Below are 15,959 nucleotides of genomic sequence, written 5' to 3' on the forward strand. Positions count from 1 at the left end.
ACCAACTATGAAAGCAGCGGCGGTGTTTCTAGCTGAAGCATCAGCGGACTCGGCTAGGCTGGCAGCAAAGTCAGCAGCGTTAGCCAACACAGGATGCCGTGCCGTATGGCTTAAATGCTGGCCAGGAGATACTCAGGCGAAGATGAAGCTCTGCTCTTTGCCTTGTGAGGGGAACTTCCTCTTCGGACCGGCTTTAGACGAGGTGTTGGAGAAAGCCGGGGATAAAAAGAACTTCCCGAAACAGCCGTTTCAGCCCTTTCGTCGCTCCTTTCGGAGAGGTCAAAAATTCCGGAGACAGCAGTACAGAGACCGAGACAGGAGCAACCTGGACAAGCGACCCAGGGGAGGAAAGGGCTTCTATTTCGGCAAGTCCCCCAGAGACACCAAAAAACCCTCCCAGTGACGGTCCTTCTCAGGTGGGAGGGAGGCTCTCTCACCCCAGTACAATCCTCTCAGGAGAAACAAGACAGTCTGGAAGGAGAAGTAACATCACTCCTAGACAAACACGTCTTGGAGGAAGTTCCTATAGAGGAAAGAAGGGAAGGATTTTATTCCCCTCTTTTTCTCATAAAGAAACCAGACAACTCCTGGAGGACAATAATAAACCTAAAAGGCCTCAACAAATTTCTTGTAATACCATCATTCAAGATGGAGACCATAAAATCAGCGGTGAAACTTCTCTATCCCCAGTGTTACATGTCCGTCCTCGACCTCAAGGACGCTTATTATCACGTCCCAATCAGACAACAAGATCGTCGGTTTCTCAGAGTGGCAGTCCAGATGGGGTCCCAGCTGCGTCACTTCCAGTACAAGGCTCTGCCCTTTGGGATAGCAACAGCCCCACGGGTATTCACAAAGCTGATAGCAGAGGTCACAGCTCATCTCAGAGAAAAAGACACTCTGATAATACCCTACCTGGACGACTTCCTGATAGTGGGGAAGAACTTTTCTCACTGTCAGCAACAGGTCAGGATAGTGATGGACACTCTTCAGACACTGGGATGGCAACTAAATCTCAAGAAGTCCAAGCTGGAGCCAGCTATGGTCCAGAATTTCCTGGGGATAACGGTAGACTCCGTGGCACAGGAGTGTCGCCTCCCAGAAGGAAAAGAGGAAAAAATCAAACAAATGATTATGACCACTTTAAAAAAACCGGAAATGACTTTAAGAAGGGCCATGTCGGTGTTAGGATCCCTAACCTCCTGCATACCGGCAGTAAAATGGGCCCAGTTCCATGCAAGAGAACTGCAATGGTGTGTGCTGCAGAACGACCAGGAACTTCAGGGGCAGTTAGAGCAGAAGCTCACTCTCCCACTCTCTGTGCTCCAATCTCTCAGATGGTGGTTACAGATAGAGTCATCCCCGAGAGGAGTTCCCTGGACATTCACAGCCTCCAAGGTGATCACAACAGACGCCAGTCCGTGGGGGTGGGGAGCCCACTCAGACACACTATGGGTCCAAGACCCCTGGGCTCAAGAGGAGAAAGATCTATCCTCAAACGAGTGGGAGCTCCTAGCAATAGAAAAAGCGCTAGAGAGATTACTTCCCCACTTGGCAGGGCATCATGTGAGAGTCCTATCGGACAACCGAACAGCGGTCGCATACGTGAACCACCAGGGAGGCACCCGCTCTCGGGCTCTGATGCACGTAACCACAAGACTCATGTCTCTAGCCGAAAGGCACCTCCTGTCATTATCGGCCCTGCATATCCGAGGCGTGGACAACATAAAGGCAGACTTTTTAAGCAGGAACCACTTGAGGCAAGGAGAATGGTCCCTAAAAAAGTCCGTTTTTCAACGGATAGTGCACATGTGGGGAAAACCCAAGATAGACCTCTTTGCCTCAAAAGTCAACAAGAAAGTCCAAAAGTTCTGCTCCCTGAACCCAGCAGACAGGCCGTTGGCAGTAGACGCCTTCAGCATAGAATGGACGTCAGGACTCCTGTATGCCTTCCCACCGATATGTCTAATCCCAGTGGTTCTGAGGAAGATCAGGGAGGACAAGGCCAGGGTAATTGTCATAGCTCCCTTCTGGCCGAAAAGACCGTGGTTTTACTGGCTGAGAGTGATGTCAGTGACGGACCCATGGGTTCTCCCGGAAGACCAGGACCTTCTAACGCAGGGTCCTTTCAACCACCCGCAGAACTCCGGGCTTCATTTGACAGCCTGGCATTTGAGCGGTCATTACTAGAGAAAGAAGGGTTCTCAGCTGGGCTAATATCCACCTTGCTCAGCAGCAGAAAGCCAGTAACGACCAAGATCTATGGGAGAATATGGAAGAAATTCCTCTCCAACTCAGGGCCAATACGGGAAGGGGAGGTCCCAATAGTGGCAATACTGGAGTTCCTGCAGAAGGGCTTAGATCTGGGGTTAGCTGTTAGTACCCTCAAAGTACACATTTCAGCCTTAGCAGCCCTATTTAACTGTCACCTGGCAAGTAATAGGTGGGTGGTGAGGTTTGTCCGAGCCTGTAGTAGAGCCGACTCTGTTCCATCTCCTACTCCTCCACCATGGGATCTAAATCTAGTGTTAACAGCCCTGACGGAAAGCCCCTTTGAGCCATTAAATACAACTTCTGATAAAATACTAACATTAAAAACAGCTTTGTTAGTGGCCCTTACATCAGCCCGTAGGGTGGGGGATTTACACGCGTTGTCAGCTGACCCCCCTTACACACAAATCATGGACGATAGGGTTGTATTAAAATTAGATCCGGCATATCTCCCCAAAGTGGTATCGAGATTTCATAGGGCTCAGGACATAACCTTACCCTCTTTCTGTCCCAATCCCAGTAACCAAAAAGAGGAGAGACTCCATTGCCTAGACGTTAGGAGATGTATCCTACAGTATCTAGAGGTGACAAAATCCTGGAGGAAGCATAGGGCTTTATTTGTTTCGTTCCAGGGGTCAAGGAAGGGCCTTAAAGCCTCAAAACAGACTATAGCTAGATGGGTGAGAGAGGCCATTATTCTAGCGTATAGTAGTGCAGGCAAGGTTGTTCCACAGGGTCTGAAAGCCCACTCCACGAGGGCCATGGCGACGTCGTGGGCGGAGAGAGCAGATGCTACCATCGACCAGATTTGTAAGGCGGCCACTTGGTCCTCTCCGTCTACGTTCTTTAAACATTATAGGCTAGACCTATCTGCTACCTCTGATCTCACATTTGGGAGAAGAGTGTTACAAGCAGTGATCCCTCCCTAAAGAGAATACAATCTCTGTAACTCTCTCGTGGTGCCGTCATGTATGATGGAAAAACACGGGTATTACATACCTGGTAATGTGTTTTTTCATGAGACATGACGGCACCCTTATATTCCCACCCTTTTGATCACGTCATTAGTTGGGTGCATTATTAGCATTATTTGTATTATACACTCCCTGGGGTATCGGTGAAATAGAACCGTATAGGATGTATTATTTATGTGTACACTAACCAGCGGAGTTCCTCTCGTACTCTGTAAACAACTGATGTGGAGAGAGGAGCCGCCCCTTTTATCTTGAAGGTTTCCTGTCCTTGATGGGCGGATCCCCTCTCTCGTGGTGCCGTCATGTCTCATGAAAAAACACATTACCAGGTAAGTAATACCCGTGTTTTATAAGGACGGTCAAAAATGACCGGGAACAGTACAAGTGTATGTGAAATCTAAACAGAACAGCAGGGTTAAAGTGACTCCATTTTGTAAATTATAACCCTCAATGAATTAATCTATAGGAATAGTGACTATTTTGACTCCATTGGCAGTTTCCAGATATTAGCACGCACAGTGGATGTTGGAAAATGAAAATTGCAAATATCCCAAGTTATTACCCAACACATAGTTCCCAGATTGTGCTCCAGGAGATACACATGCCGTAAAATAGTGGTTTCTTCTCCTATAGTGATGCCAAAAGCATGGATGCTTAATGTGGTTTGAGCACAGTCTAGTTAACTGTAAACTGTCATTGTCTTGGTGAATAATTAAATAATTTTGCATAACTTTCCATTTTTACAGACCATTTAAGTAGAAATGTTCAAAAATATAGAATTCAAGGATATTTTATTCTAAACTAATAATTGGTTTTATTCTTGGCAGATGACCGTACCAGGAGATCAGCAGGACAGCTGACATCTTCAATGTTTAAATCAGATGATCTTGAGATCCCACAGGATACAATTGAAGTGAATGCCATTACTCCAGATACACCACCATCCCATCACAGCAAAGATCTGTCATCTGATCTTTTGGAAAAGGTCCTGTCTTCTGATTCATTACCTACTACTAAGGAAAATCAAAGTCACAAAATAAGCATTAAAAAAGGAACTGCTCCTAAAGCAATGAAGACATCTTCATTATCAGAATATGGAAATAGTTTTCCCCTAGTACAGTCCTTTCTCAAACAACAAAACCTTCACAAAGCAAACAATGTATTTTCTTGTTCCAAGTGTGGGAGATGTTTTAACCAGAAATCAGATTTTGTCAGTCACCAGAGAATTCACACAGGGGAGAAGCCATTTTCATGTTCAGAATGTGGAAAATGTTTTATTCGGAAAGCGCATCTTGTTACCCATCAAAAAACTCACACAGGGGAGAAGCCTTTTTCATGTTCAGAATGTGGGAAATGTTTTAACAGGAAAGCGAGTCTTTATAGCCACCAGAAAACCCACAGAGGGGAGAAGCCTTTTTCCTGTTCAGAATGTGGGAAATGTTATTACCAGACATCGAATCTTGTTAGGCACCAGAAAACCCACACAGGAGAGAAGCTTTTTTCATGTTCAGAATGTGGGAAATGTTTTAACCAGAAATCGAGTCTTTATAGCCACCAGAAAACCCACACAGGGGAGAAGCCTTTTTCCTGTTCAGAATGTGGGAAATGTTTTAACCAGAAATCGAATCTTGTTAGCCACCAGAAAACCCACACAGGGGAGAAGCCTTTTTCCTGTTCAGAATGTGGGAAATGTTTTAACCACAAAAAGAATCTTGTTAGCCACCAGAAAACCCACACAGGGGAGAAGCCTTTTTCCTGTTCAGAATGTGGGAAATGTTTTAACCACAAAAAGAATCTTGTTAGCCACCAGAAAACCCACACAGGGGAGAAGCCTTTTTCCTGTTCAGAATGTGGGAAATGTTTTAACCACAAAAAGAATCTTGTTAGCCACCAGAAAACCCACACAGGGGAGAAGCCTTTTTCCTGTTCAGAATGTGGGAAATGTTTTAACCGGAAAGCACATCTTGTTACCCACCTAAGAATTCACCCAGGGAAGAAGCCATTTTCATGTTCATAATGCGGAAAATGTTTTGTGAAGAAACAATCTTTCTAGCCAACAAAGAATTCACACAGGAGGGAGTGGCGGTGTAGTGGAGCTGACATGTCCAGACAGAGCTCCTATAATCATGTCACAATCCTGACTTTGTTAAAGTGAGTTTACCTGCAAGCAGTGTAGTTCCCTGGGCTCTTGGAGGTCTCCGGCTCCTGGAGAAGTGCGGTCCGCGACTCTGGTGTGTCGGGTTCTAATTAAACTCTCATGGGACATAAGGCCTGTGGAGGAAGGTGGACATTTTCTACTGTGCGCTTCGGTGGCAGGAGGCATGGAGCTGTGGACTTTGCTCCTGGAGGGACTGACGGAGCAGTGCGGCTATATCCTGGAGGTACCTGAGGGGGAAGCACGGTGTGAGCTCTGAGAAATGAGCTCAGCGCTCCCTTATTGTTAATATAGCTGGTTCGTCGGTTCCCGCCATTTCAAGGGTCTCTGGACTCTTGTTGCCATCCCTGCAGATGCTGCAGGTCATTCTGCTACACAGGACTTGTGCAACAGTTTCTGATTTGCCATAAAACCCAGCACTCTACCTTACTAAATACTTGGAGCTGTTTGCACTCCTCTGTATTAATGTGCCTAGACAAGTATATATGTATACTTTATAATAATACTGCTGCATCTGGAAGTAGAGAAAGAGGGAACTCTATAAATACACGTTTTCTCAACTTGCTATACTTTATATTTGTTAACCATGAATCATTTAAAATGGTCAGGGATGGCAAACAAAGAGTTTGCAAGGATTGATCCATCTGATAATGCATGATCTCTCAGGAATAATCCATCACATGCTAAGACTGCGGATCAGTGTAAAAACCGCATTTCTGATAGTGAGAAGGTGGTTACCAATAGGATCTAACTCTTAAACAGTCATCCGAACAGTTAATGCAAGCCATATCTTTACCTAGAACATCCCTGACCGGAAAAATAGAGGATGTGCATTCTCAAGTAGGGCAAGATTTGCAAGCCATGGGGAGGCGCTTTACAGAAGTTGAATCAAGATTATCACACTTGGAGGACAATCTTACACCCATAGAGACTAAATTGACAAAGAGGCTGGCTCCATAAATGCCTGGAAACAAAAGGCAGATGATCTGGAAAATAGACTGTGCCGGAATAACATTCGAATCATTGGATTACCGGAGCGTTCGGAAGGCCAGCAGCATGAGCAATTCCTTGAAGGTTGGCTAAAGGATACTTTGGGAGATGAATTCTCCTCCACATTTTCTGTGGAAAGGGCTCATATGGTCCCTATAAAATCTCTTCCTCCAGGCAGTCTACCTAGACTCCGTCTCCTCAATAGTAAAGACAGAGATGCTATTATATGCATGGCACGACAAGAGTCCTATTAAGTTCAATAATGCCACGATTTCAATATTCCTTGATTTCTCTATGGAACTCTAGAAACAACGGGCACAGTTTATGGAGATCAAGAAGCAGCTCAGAAGAAAGAATGTTCTATCTTCAATGATCTATTCAGCTCGACTCCGAATTGTCCATGAGGGTTCTTCCATATTTTTTTACGGATCCAGCGGAGGCAGCTGAGTGGTTCCGATCCCATATGGGATCTCATGAAAAAAAGTCCTGATATGCTTGCAGCTAATTTGGAACTCTCCTAACAATTGTATGATTTGAGCTTTTTCCACTAACGGCCAGTTGAACAGCAATACCGGACACTGTGTTCAGTGAGGGTATTCCCTTGTTCAATCCATGATAGGAGCACAAGACTTGCAACTTTATTTTTGAATTTTATTTTGTTCTCACTTATATCAGTTCTGTTTGTTGTTTATGTAGAAGCTGCCGCCAAGAGTCTTTATATGATGCCTGTAAATTTTACGTGTTATAATGTATATCATATTTGGATGAGAAAACATGGCTTCTGAAATTATATGTATGACTTGGAATGTGAGGGGTCTTAAATCTCCTCTTAAGAGAGTTAAGGTATTTTAACAGATTAAGCGATATCACCCTCATATTGTGGCTTTGGTTGAAACGCGCCTAACCAGAGATTCAGCTCGGTGCGTACAGAAACCATGGGTGCAATGGTTCATTCACACATCCCATACTAGTTATTCAAGGGGGTATATCATTATTGATACATAGAGACGTTAGATGGGAGGTTAAGGAGGCTCAGAAAGACCCTGAGGGATGCTTTATTTTTGTACATGCATTGATAAATTCAAGTAGGTGCCTTATATTGTGTGTTTTATAATCCTCCCCCAGCCAATGTCTTGGTTCTTCAAATGGCAATGAGCTTTGCTTTAAATTATCCGGATGCACACATTATATGCACGGGAGACTTTAATCTAGTCATGGACAATTGTCTTGACAGAATTAGGCTGGATGGTGGGACTTCTGGATGGACCCCTTCTCCATCTTCGTCTCAGCTAGCACTGGTCATAGAGGGTAGTGGGTGGCTAGATCTATGGAGGATGCGTCATCCTAAGGTGAAGGAATATACTTGTCACTCATCTACTAGACGCATTCTATACCGTATAGACTATATACTTGGATCCAGTAGTTTAGCTACGTGGGTAGATGACATAAAGCATGGTAATAAAGGGTTCTCAGATCAGTCTAATTATACATAGACTTAGATTTGGCCAAATGAACCGTAACCGCACCCTCTCCCTCCCCTCTCATTTCTGCTGAAGACTTTGCCTATATCTTAAAAAAGATCGATACGATCAGAGAAAGCTTTGGCTCACAGCGCCCAATGCCCCTCTTAGCTGCTTAACCCTGCTCCTCCAAAACCAGCTTCACCATGGCAGATCAGCTCTCCACTCTCCTGTCAAGATCACACCTCACCACTTGCACGCTTGACCTGCTCCCGTCCCACCTCATCCCTAATCTTGCCACGGTCTTCATCCCAACCATAACACAGCTCTTCTACCTCTCACTCACAACAAGTGTCTTCCTCTCATCCTTCAAACATGCCAAGATCACACCCATCCTCAAAAAGCCCTCCCTCGACCCATCCTCTGTGTCTAGCTATTGCCCGATATCTCTTCTTCCTTATGCCTTAAAATTTATGGTACAACATGTCCATCTTGAACTGTCCTCCCACCTCTCCTCCTGCTCCCTCTTTGTCCGGTTACAATCTGGCTTCCGACCCCATCACTCAACTGAAACTGCCCTAACTAAAGTCACCAGTGACCTATTAACTGCCAAGAGCAAGCGACACTACTCTGTCCTCCTTCTGGACCTGTCTTCTGCCTTTGACACTGTGGACCACTCCCTTCTGCTACAGATCTTCTCATCTCTTGACATCACAGACTCGGCCCTATCCTTAATCTCGTCATATCTGACAGACCGAACATTCAGTGTCTCCCTCCCCCACACCACCTCTTCACTCCTCCTCTTGTCTGTCGGTTTTCCTCAAGGCTCTGTTCTAGGACCCCTACTCTTCCCCAACTACACCTTCGGCCTGGGACAACTCATAGAATCCTACGGTATGCAGTATCATCCCCTACTCTGCCCTCTCTTTCAAGCCACATATGCAAGCCTTTGCCTCCTCCTGCCACCTCAAACTCAAATATATCTCCCGGATCTATGAATTCCTTGACCGTGACACCACAAAAACACTAGTGCATGCCCTTATCTCCCGCCTTGACTACTTTGACCTCCTACTCTCTGGCCTCCCCTCTAGCACTCTGGCACCCTTCCAATCCATCCTACGCTCTGCTGCCCGACTAATATATCTGTCTCCCCACTATTAACCTGCCTCTCCCCTATGCCAAGCACTTCACTGGCATCCTATTGCCCAGAGACTCCAGTTCAAAACCCTTACAATGACGTACAAAGCCATCCACAGCCTGTCTCCATACATCTGTGACATGGTTTCCCGGTACTTACCTTCACGCAACCTCCGATCCTCTCAAGATCTTCTCTACTCCCCTCTCATCTCTTCTTCCCACAACCGCATCCAAGACTTCTCCCGTGCTTCCCCCATCAGACTCTCGCCTACCATAGAAACTTTCAAAAAGAACCTGAAGACTCACCTCTTCCAACAAGCCTGCAGTGATCCTCAACCTACTGAACTGCCGCACAACCAGCTCTACCCTCTCCTAGTGTATCCTCACCCATCCCCTGCAGACTGTGAGCCCTCGTGGGCAGGGTCCTCCCTCTTTATGTACCTGTGTGCCTTATTTTTTGCTCATGTTTAATTGTATTTTATATTTGCCCCCTTTTCACATGTAAAGCGCCATGGAATAAATGACGCTATAAAAATGTATAATATATTGTGGAAGTTAAATCCATTCTGGCTAAAGCTAATAGGTTCGAATGATAGAACTATTGATCAATTAGATCATTTAATTTCATCCCACCCTGAACCCAGAATATTAACCTATTTTGGGATACCCTCAAGGCGTACTTAAGAGGATGTTTATGTTTTACAATTTCTTATATTAAACGGGTAACTTCACGGGAGGATGATGAGATGGAACAGCGATTGAAGGACTCAAGCTGCGTACATATCTAGTCAAACTAATGAAAATAGAATTGAGTGGCTGACCTCACATAGACTATATACCAAATATATGGACACCAAATCTAAACGCAAACTATTTTTTACCCGTGAATCCTACTTTGAACTGGGGAACCAGGCAAGTTAATTTTTGACTTTTTTGGTGCACCAGCATAACACGTCTAATACTAGACACCAAATTTGAAAATTGGATGGTTCAGTGGTGACCTCGACTGAGGATATACTTCATTGTTTCTTTGATTATTATAGCGCATTCTATACCTCTAGGAGTGGTCTTGGTATCCCAGAATGTTTGGATTATTTATCAGATATAAAATTCCCCATGTTCAGTCCTACTCAGCAGGCCTTTCTGGATGCTGATTTTACTATAGAGGAGATAGAAGGTGCCATTAGGATATGGCTTCCGGGAAGGCTCCCGGATCGGATGGATTCCCCATTGAATTATACAGGAAATATCGAGATATATTTGCACCACTTCTTTTAAAGATGTTTCTAGGGATCTGGGAGGGAGGATATTTGCCAGACTCCTTTCTGAATCACAATAATATTTGCCTCATAAAAGAAGGGAAGGACCCCCTTGAATGTGGATCTTATCGCCCCATATCGCTGATAAATGTAGATTATAAAATCTTTACTAAGGTTCTGGCCACTAGGCTGAACTCGCTTATATTGGATCTTATACTCCCAGACCAGACTGGTTTCATGCCTGGTAAAAGTACTTTTATTAATATAAGGCGGGTCCAGTCGGTGGTTCAATATAGTTCTTTGATGTCAGATAATATCTGGGCTTTGGCATCCTTGGATGCGGCTAAGGCTTTTGACTCCCTTGATTGGCCTTTCTTGTCTGCTTGTTTATAGAAATATGGTTTTGGTGCTAGATTTAAAAAAATGGATTGGCGTAATGTATGTGAAACCTAAAACTCGTATAATTATAAATCCCTCTGTATCGGAATCATTTTCTCTAGGGGAACACGTCAGGGATGGCACCTCACCTCGGCCCTCTTTGCTCTTGCGATTGAGGCGTTGGCAATACATATAAGGTCCTCTCCAAATATTAGGGGTATAAACATAGCAGATCATTTAACCCCTTCCCGACCTGTGACACAGCGTATGCGTCATGAAAGTCGGTGCCAATCCGACCTGTGACGCATATGCTGTGTCACAGAATGATCGTGTCCCTGCAGGCCGGGTGAAAGGGTTAACTCCAATTTCACCCGACATGCAGGGACAGAGGGAGTGGTACTTCAGCCCAGGGGGGGTGGCTTCACCCCCTCGTGGCTACGATCGCTCTGATTGGCTGTTGAAAGTGAAACAGCCAATCAGAGCAATCTGTAATATTTCACCTATGAAAATTGGTGAAATATTACAATCCAGCCATGGCCGATGCTGCAATAGCCTCTGCCATGGCTGGAGACCCCGATCTGGCCCCCCACCGACTGACGGCGGCGATCTGGACAGATGGCTGTGAGGGGGCCTTCCAGGCGTTGAAAACAGCACTGTGCAACGCCTCTGTGTTGAAAGCAGTCGACCATTCTTGGTACAGACCGACGCCAGCGAGTTTGGCCTTGGTGCTGTGCTCAGCCAGGTTGACTCAGAGGACCAAGAGCACCCCTTGTTGTACCTGAGCCGGAAACTTTTGCTGAGGGAAGTGGCCTACTCCACCATTGAGAAGGAGTGCCTGGCCATAGTCTGGGCCCTGCAGCGCTTGCAGCCCTACTTGTACGGTCGCACCTTCACTGTGGTGACCGACCACGACCCTCTGCGCTGGCTAAGCACCATGTGTGGAACCAATGGCAGGTTGCTACGCTGGAGCCTTGCCCTTCAGCAATTTGACTTCACCATTAAACACAAAGCGGGCAAAGAGCATGGGAATGCCGATGGACTCTCCCGCCAGGGTGAACCCACGGAGGTGCGCATGGAGGCATACCGAAAGGTTCTGCCGCCGTAGCGCACGCTAAAGGGAGGTGTCACGATATGGTAGGAAATGTCATATGTTTAGTTCTCTTGCTAGCCTGCTGTGGGCTAAGCCCCCCTTCTTGGAGTGATTCTGTAGCAGCTTGTGGCTGCCAAGACCTGACTTTCAGCTCACAAGCCCTCATCCCCCGCACTAAGGTATTTACGACTGGCATTTCCTGTAGTAGAAAGTGCCCAGCAAGAACTGGATTCTAAGTCTCTAGAACCATGCGGTCCTTTGTTCCATTTTTGTAAGATATTACGCAAACCGTTTACGTTAAAAACACGAAAATAGATGTTCTTATTCTCTCTCGGTGGATCTATCCATGACTCTAATCACAGGCTTGTAGCTCCATCTGGTGAAGAAGTAGGGATTGCTCTGTAAATAATAGGACATATTTGATCTCATTAGAAAGCTCATGTTAATACAAGCTGAATGCTGGGTGTGATATGATTCTGATATGTACTGGAACGGAGTTATAAGCATTAGACCAATTTGTATTCAAGTTACTCAGACTGAAAGGTAGGAGGATCTGGAAAAGCCAGCCCTTTCTGTGAGGTCACAGACTGTAGGTTTTAAGTTGTTGGCAGCCCTTCAGGAACAGATTTTGAGTCTTTTCCTGGAAGAGCCCGGAGCACGTCCAATGAGCTGGGACGTGTGGTTGCCTGAACTGATATGAACTGAGAATATGTGAGTGTTATCTTTTTTCTTCATTTAATCCTTTTATTTTCATAATTACCTTGTACATATTTGCAATTGTCTCATTTGTAACATCTTTGTAAAATATTTTGATAAACACTGCATAAACTTTATGGGTATATTATTTCATGCCAGTTATTTCTCCATGCTCTAAAAACGTACCCTGTCTTTGAAGGGAAATTACGCTACTGTTTTGGGTTAGCTCCGGACCCGTTTGATCGGAGCTGGTGGCAGCAACCGTGTGCAGACTTTTGGGTGATTGTAGCGACTGCGGCTTGATAATTATTGTTCCTGCCTGAGCGGGAGTAGTTATCGCGTCGCTGCAGCCTGCCCAATAGCCAGTACATAGCAGGCAGCCATTCTGGCGACTAAGTACCCTAGGTGCAGTACCTAATCTGACCTGACAGTAAGGGGGGCGCCAGAGAGCTGCAAGTGTTAAGTGGAACTGGAAGCGGGATATACCCAAATCCCTGCAGTTCATGGTATATTGAAGAGCAGTGGGATACCTAAAATAAGCCCCTGCTGTAAACGAAGAGGTCAATAGCATTGTGTGTGTTTTTCATCACATTGTGGCAGTGGAGGGGTAACTAAAATAAGCCCCCCTGCGCATGTGATAGCCGTCTGTTGGTCTAAAGTCACACCAAGCCGTGACATAGGGTTAGAATTAGGCTATGTGCACATAGTGCAGATTTGGCTGCGGATCCGCAGCGGATTGGTCGCTGCGGATTCGTAGCAGTTTTCCATCACATTTACAGTACCACGTAAACCTATGGAAAACCAAATCCGCTGTGCCCATGGTGCGGAAAATACAGCGCGGAAACGCTGCATTGTATTTTCCGCAGCATGTCAATTCTTTGTGCGGATTCCGCAGCATTTTACACCTGCTCCATAATAGGAATCCGCAGGTGAAATCCACACAAAAAACACTGGAAATCCGCGGTAAATCCGTAGGTAAAGCGCAGTGCGTTTTACCTGCAGATTTTTCAAAAACAGTGCGGAAAAATCCGCACACAAATCCGCAACGTGGGCACATAGCCTTAGGGTTACAGTTGGAATTAGAGTTAGGGTTGGAATTAGGGTTAAGACTAGGGTTAGGGGTGTGTTGGGGTTAGGGGTGTGTTGGGGTTAGTGTTGGAGTTAGAATTGAGGGGTTTCTACTGTTTAGGCACATCAGGGGGTCTCCAAACGCGACATGGCGCCACCATTGATTCCAGCCAATCTTGCGTTGAAAAAGTCAAATGGGGCTCTCTCCCTTCCGAGCCCCGACGTGTGCCCAAACAGTGGTTTACCCCCACATATGGGGTACCAGCGTACTCAGGAGAAACTGGACAACAACTTTCGGGGTCAAAATTGTTCTGTTACCCTTGGGAAAATAAAAAATTGCAGGCTAAAAAATCATTTTTGATTAACCCCTTCCCGACCCATGACGCCTATGTGGCGTCATGGAATGATCGCATCCCTGCAGATCGGGTGAAAGGGTTAACTCCTATTTTACCCGATCTGCAGGGAGAGGGGGAGTTGTACTTCAGCCCAGGGGGGGTGGCTTTGCCCCCACGTGGCTACGATCGCTCTGATTGGCTGTTGAAAGTGCAACAGCCAATCAGAGCAATTTGCAATATTTCACCTATGAAAATGATGAAATATTGCAATCCAGCCATGGCCGATGCTGCAATAGCATCTGCCATGGCTGGAAATCATGTTCTGGCCCCCCCCCCCACCGCCCCCGATCTCCTCCCCAGTCCTCCGTTCTGTCCGGTACCCCCCTCCGTCCCCCTGTTCGCTCCCCCGTGCTCCTGTCCGCTCCCCTGTGCTCCTGTCCGCTCCCCCCGTCCTCCGATCCCCCCCGTGCTCCAATCCACCCCCCCACCCCCTCATACTTACCGAGCCTCCCGAAGTCGGTCCGTCTTCTCCCTGGGCGCCGCCATCTTCCAAGATGGCGGGCGCATGCTCAGTGCGCCCGCCGAATCTGCCGGCTGGCACATTCGTTACAAGTACATTTTGATTGCTGTGGTAGGTTCTATCACAGCGATCAAAATAAAAAAAATAATAAACCCCCCCTTTATCACCCCCATAGGTAGGGACAATAATAAAATAAAGAAAATATTTTTTTTTCTTTTTCCACTAGGGTTAGGGTTAGAACTAGGGTTAGAACTAGGGGTAGGGTTAGGGGTAGGGTTAGGGGTAGGGTTAGGGTTATGGCATGTGCACACAGTGCGGATTTGGCTGCAGATCCGCAGCGGATTGGCCGCGGATCCGCAGCGGATTGGCCGCGGATCCGCAGCGGATTGGCCGCTGCGAATTCGTAGCAGTTTTACATCAGGTTTACAGTACCATGTACACCTATGGAAAACCAAATCCGCTGTGCCCATGGTGCGGAAAATTCCGTGCAGAAACGCTGAGTTGTATTTTCCGCAGCATGTCAATTCTTTGTGCAGATTCCGCAGCGTTTTACACCTGTTCCTCAATAGGAATCCACAGGTGAAATCCGCACAAAAAACACTGGAAATCTGCTGTAAATCCGCAGGTAAAACGCAGTGCCTTTTACCTGCAGATTTTTCAAAAATCGTGCGGAAAAATCTCACACGAATCCGCAACGTGGGCACATAGCCTTAGGGTTAGGGTTGGAATTAGAGTTAGGGTTGGAATTAGGGCTAGGGTTGGAAATAGGGTTAAGATTAGGCTTGTGGTTAGGGTTACGGATAGGGTTAGGGGTGTGTTGGGGTTACAGTTGTGGTTAGGGTTGGGATTAGGGTTAGGGTTGGGATTAGGGTTAGGATTAGGGTTAGGATTGGAATTAGGGTTACGGGTGTGTTGGGGTTAGGGTTGTGGTTAGGGGTGTGTTGGGGTTAGGGTTGTGATTAGGGTTATGGCTACAGTTGGGATTAGGATTAGGGGTGTGTTTGGGTTAGTGTTGAAGTTAGAATTGAGGGGTTTCCACTGTTTAGGCACATCAGGGGTCTCCAAACGCAACATGGCGCCACCATTGATTCCAGCCAATCTTGCGTTCAAAAAGTCAAATGGTGCTCCCTCCCTTCCAAGCCCCGATGTGCACCCAAACAGTGGTTTACCCCCACATTTGGGGTACCAGCGTACTCAGGACAAACTGGGCAACAACTGTTGGGGTCCAATTTCTCCTGATACCCTTGCAAAAATAAAAAATTACTTGCTAAAACATAATTTTTGAGGAAAGAACAATTATTTTTTATTTTCACGGCTCTGCGTTATAAACTTCTGTGAAGCACTTGGGGGTTGAACGTGCTCACCACACATCTAGATAAGTTCCTTTGGGGGTCTACTTTCCAAAATGGGGTCACTTGTGGGGTGTTTCTACTGTTTAGGCACATCAGGGGCTCTGCAAATGCAATGTGACGCCCGCAGACCATTCCATCAAAGTCTGCATTTCAAATGTCACTACTTCCCTTCCGAGCCCTGTCGTGTGCCCAAACAGTGGTTTACCCCCACATATGGGGTATCAGCGTACTCACAACAAACTGGGCAACAAATATTGGGGTCCAATTTCTCCTG

The 15,959-nt window shown here is 46.2% G+C and overlaps 1 protein-coding gene across 1 annotated transcript in view; it reads left to right on the top strand.

Moving 5' to 3' along the window:
* Positions 1-12,547, top strand: part of LOC143767672 (uncharacterized) — a 65,563-nt gene extending 53,016 nt beyond the window's left edge. Inside the window, exon 7 of the mRNA XM_077256148.1 lies at positions 4,073-12,547. Within this exon, the coding sequence (XP_077112263.1) occupies positions 4,073-5,262 (1,190 nt within the window). The 3' untranslated portion in view covers positions 5,263-12,547. The remainder of the gene's footprint in view (positions 1-4,072) is intronic.
* Positions 12,548-15,959: the final 3,412 nt, after the last annotated feature.

This window comes from Ranitomeya variabilis, chromosome 4 (assembly GCF_051348905.1).
Source record: "Ranitomeya variabilis isolate aRanVar5 chromosome 4, aRanVar5.hap1, whole genome shotgun sequence".
Classification (NCBI taxonomy): Eukaryota; Metazoa; Chordata; class Amphibia; order Anura; family Dendrobatidae; genus Ranitomeya; species Ranitomeya variabilis.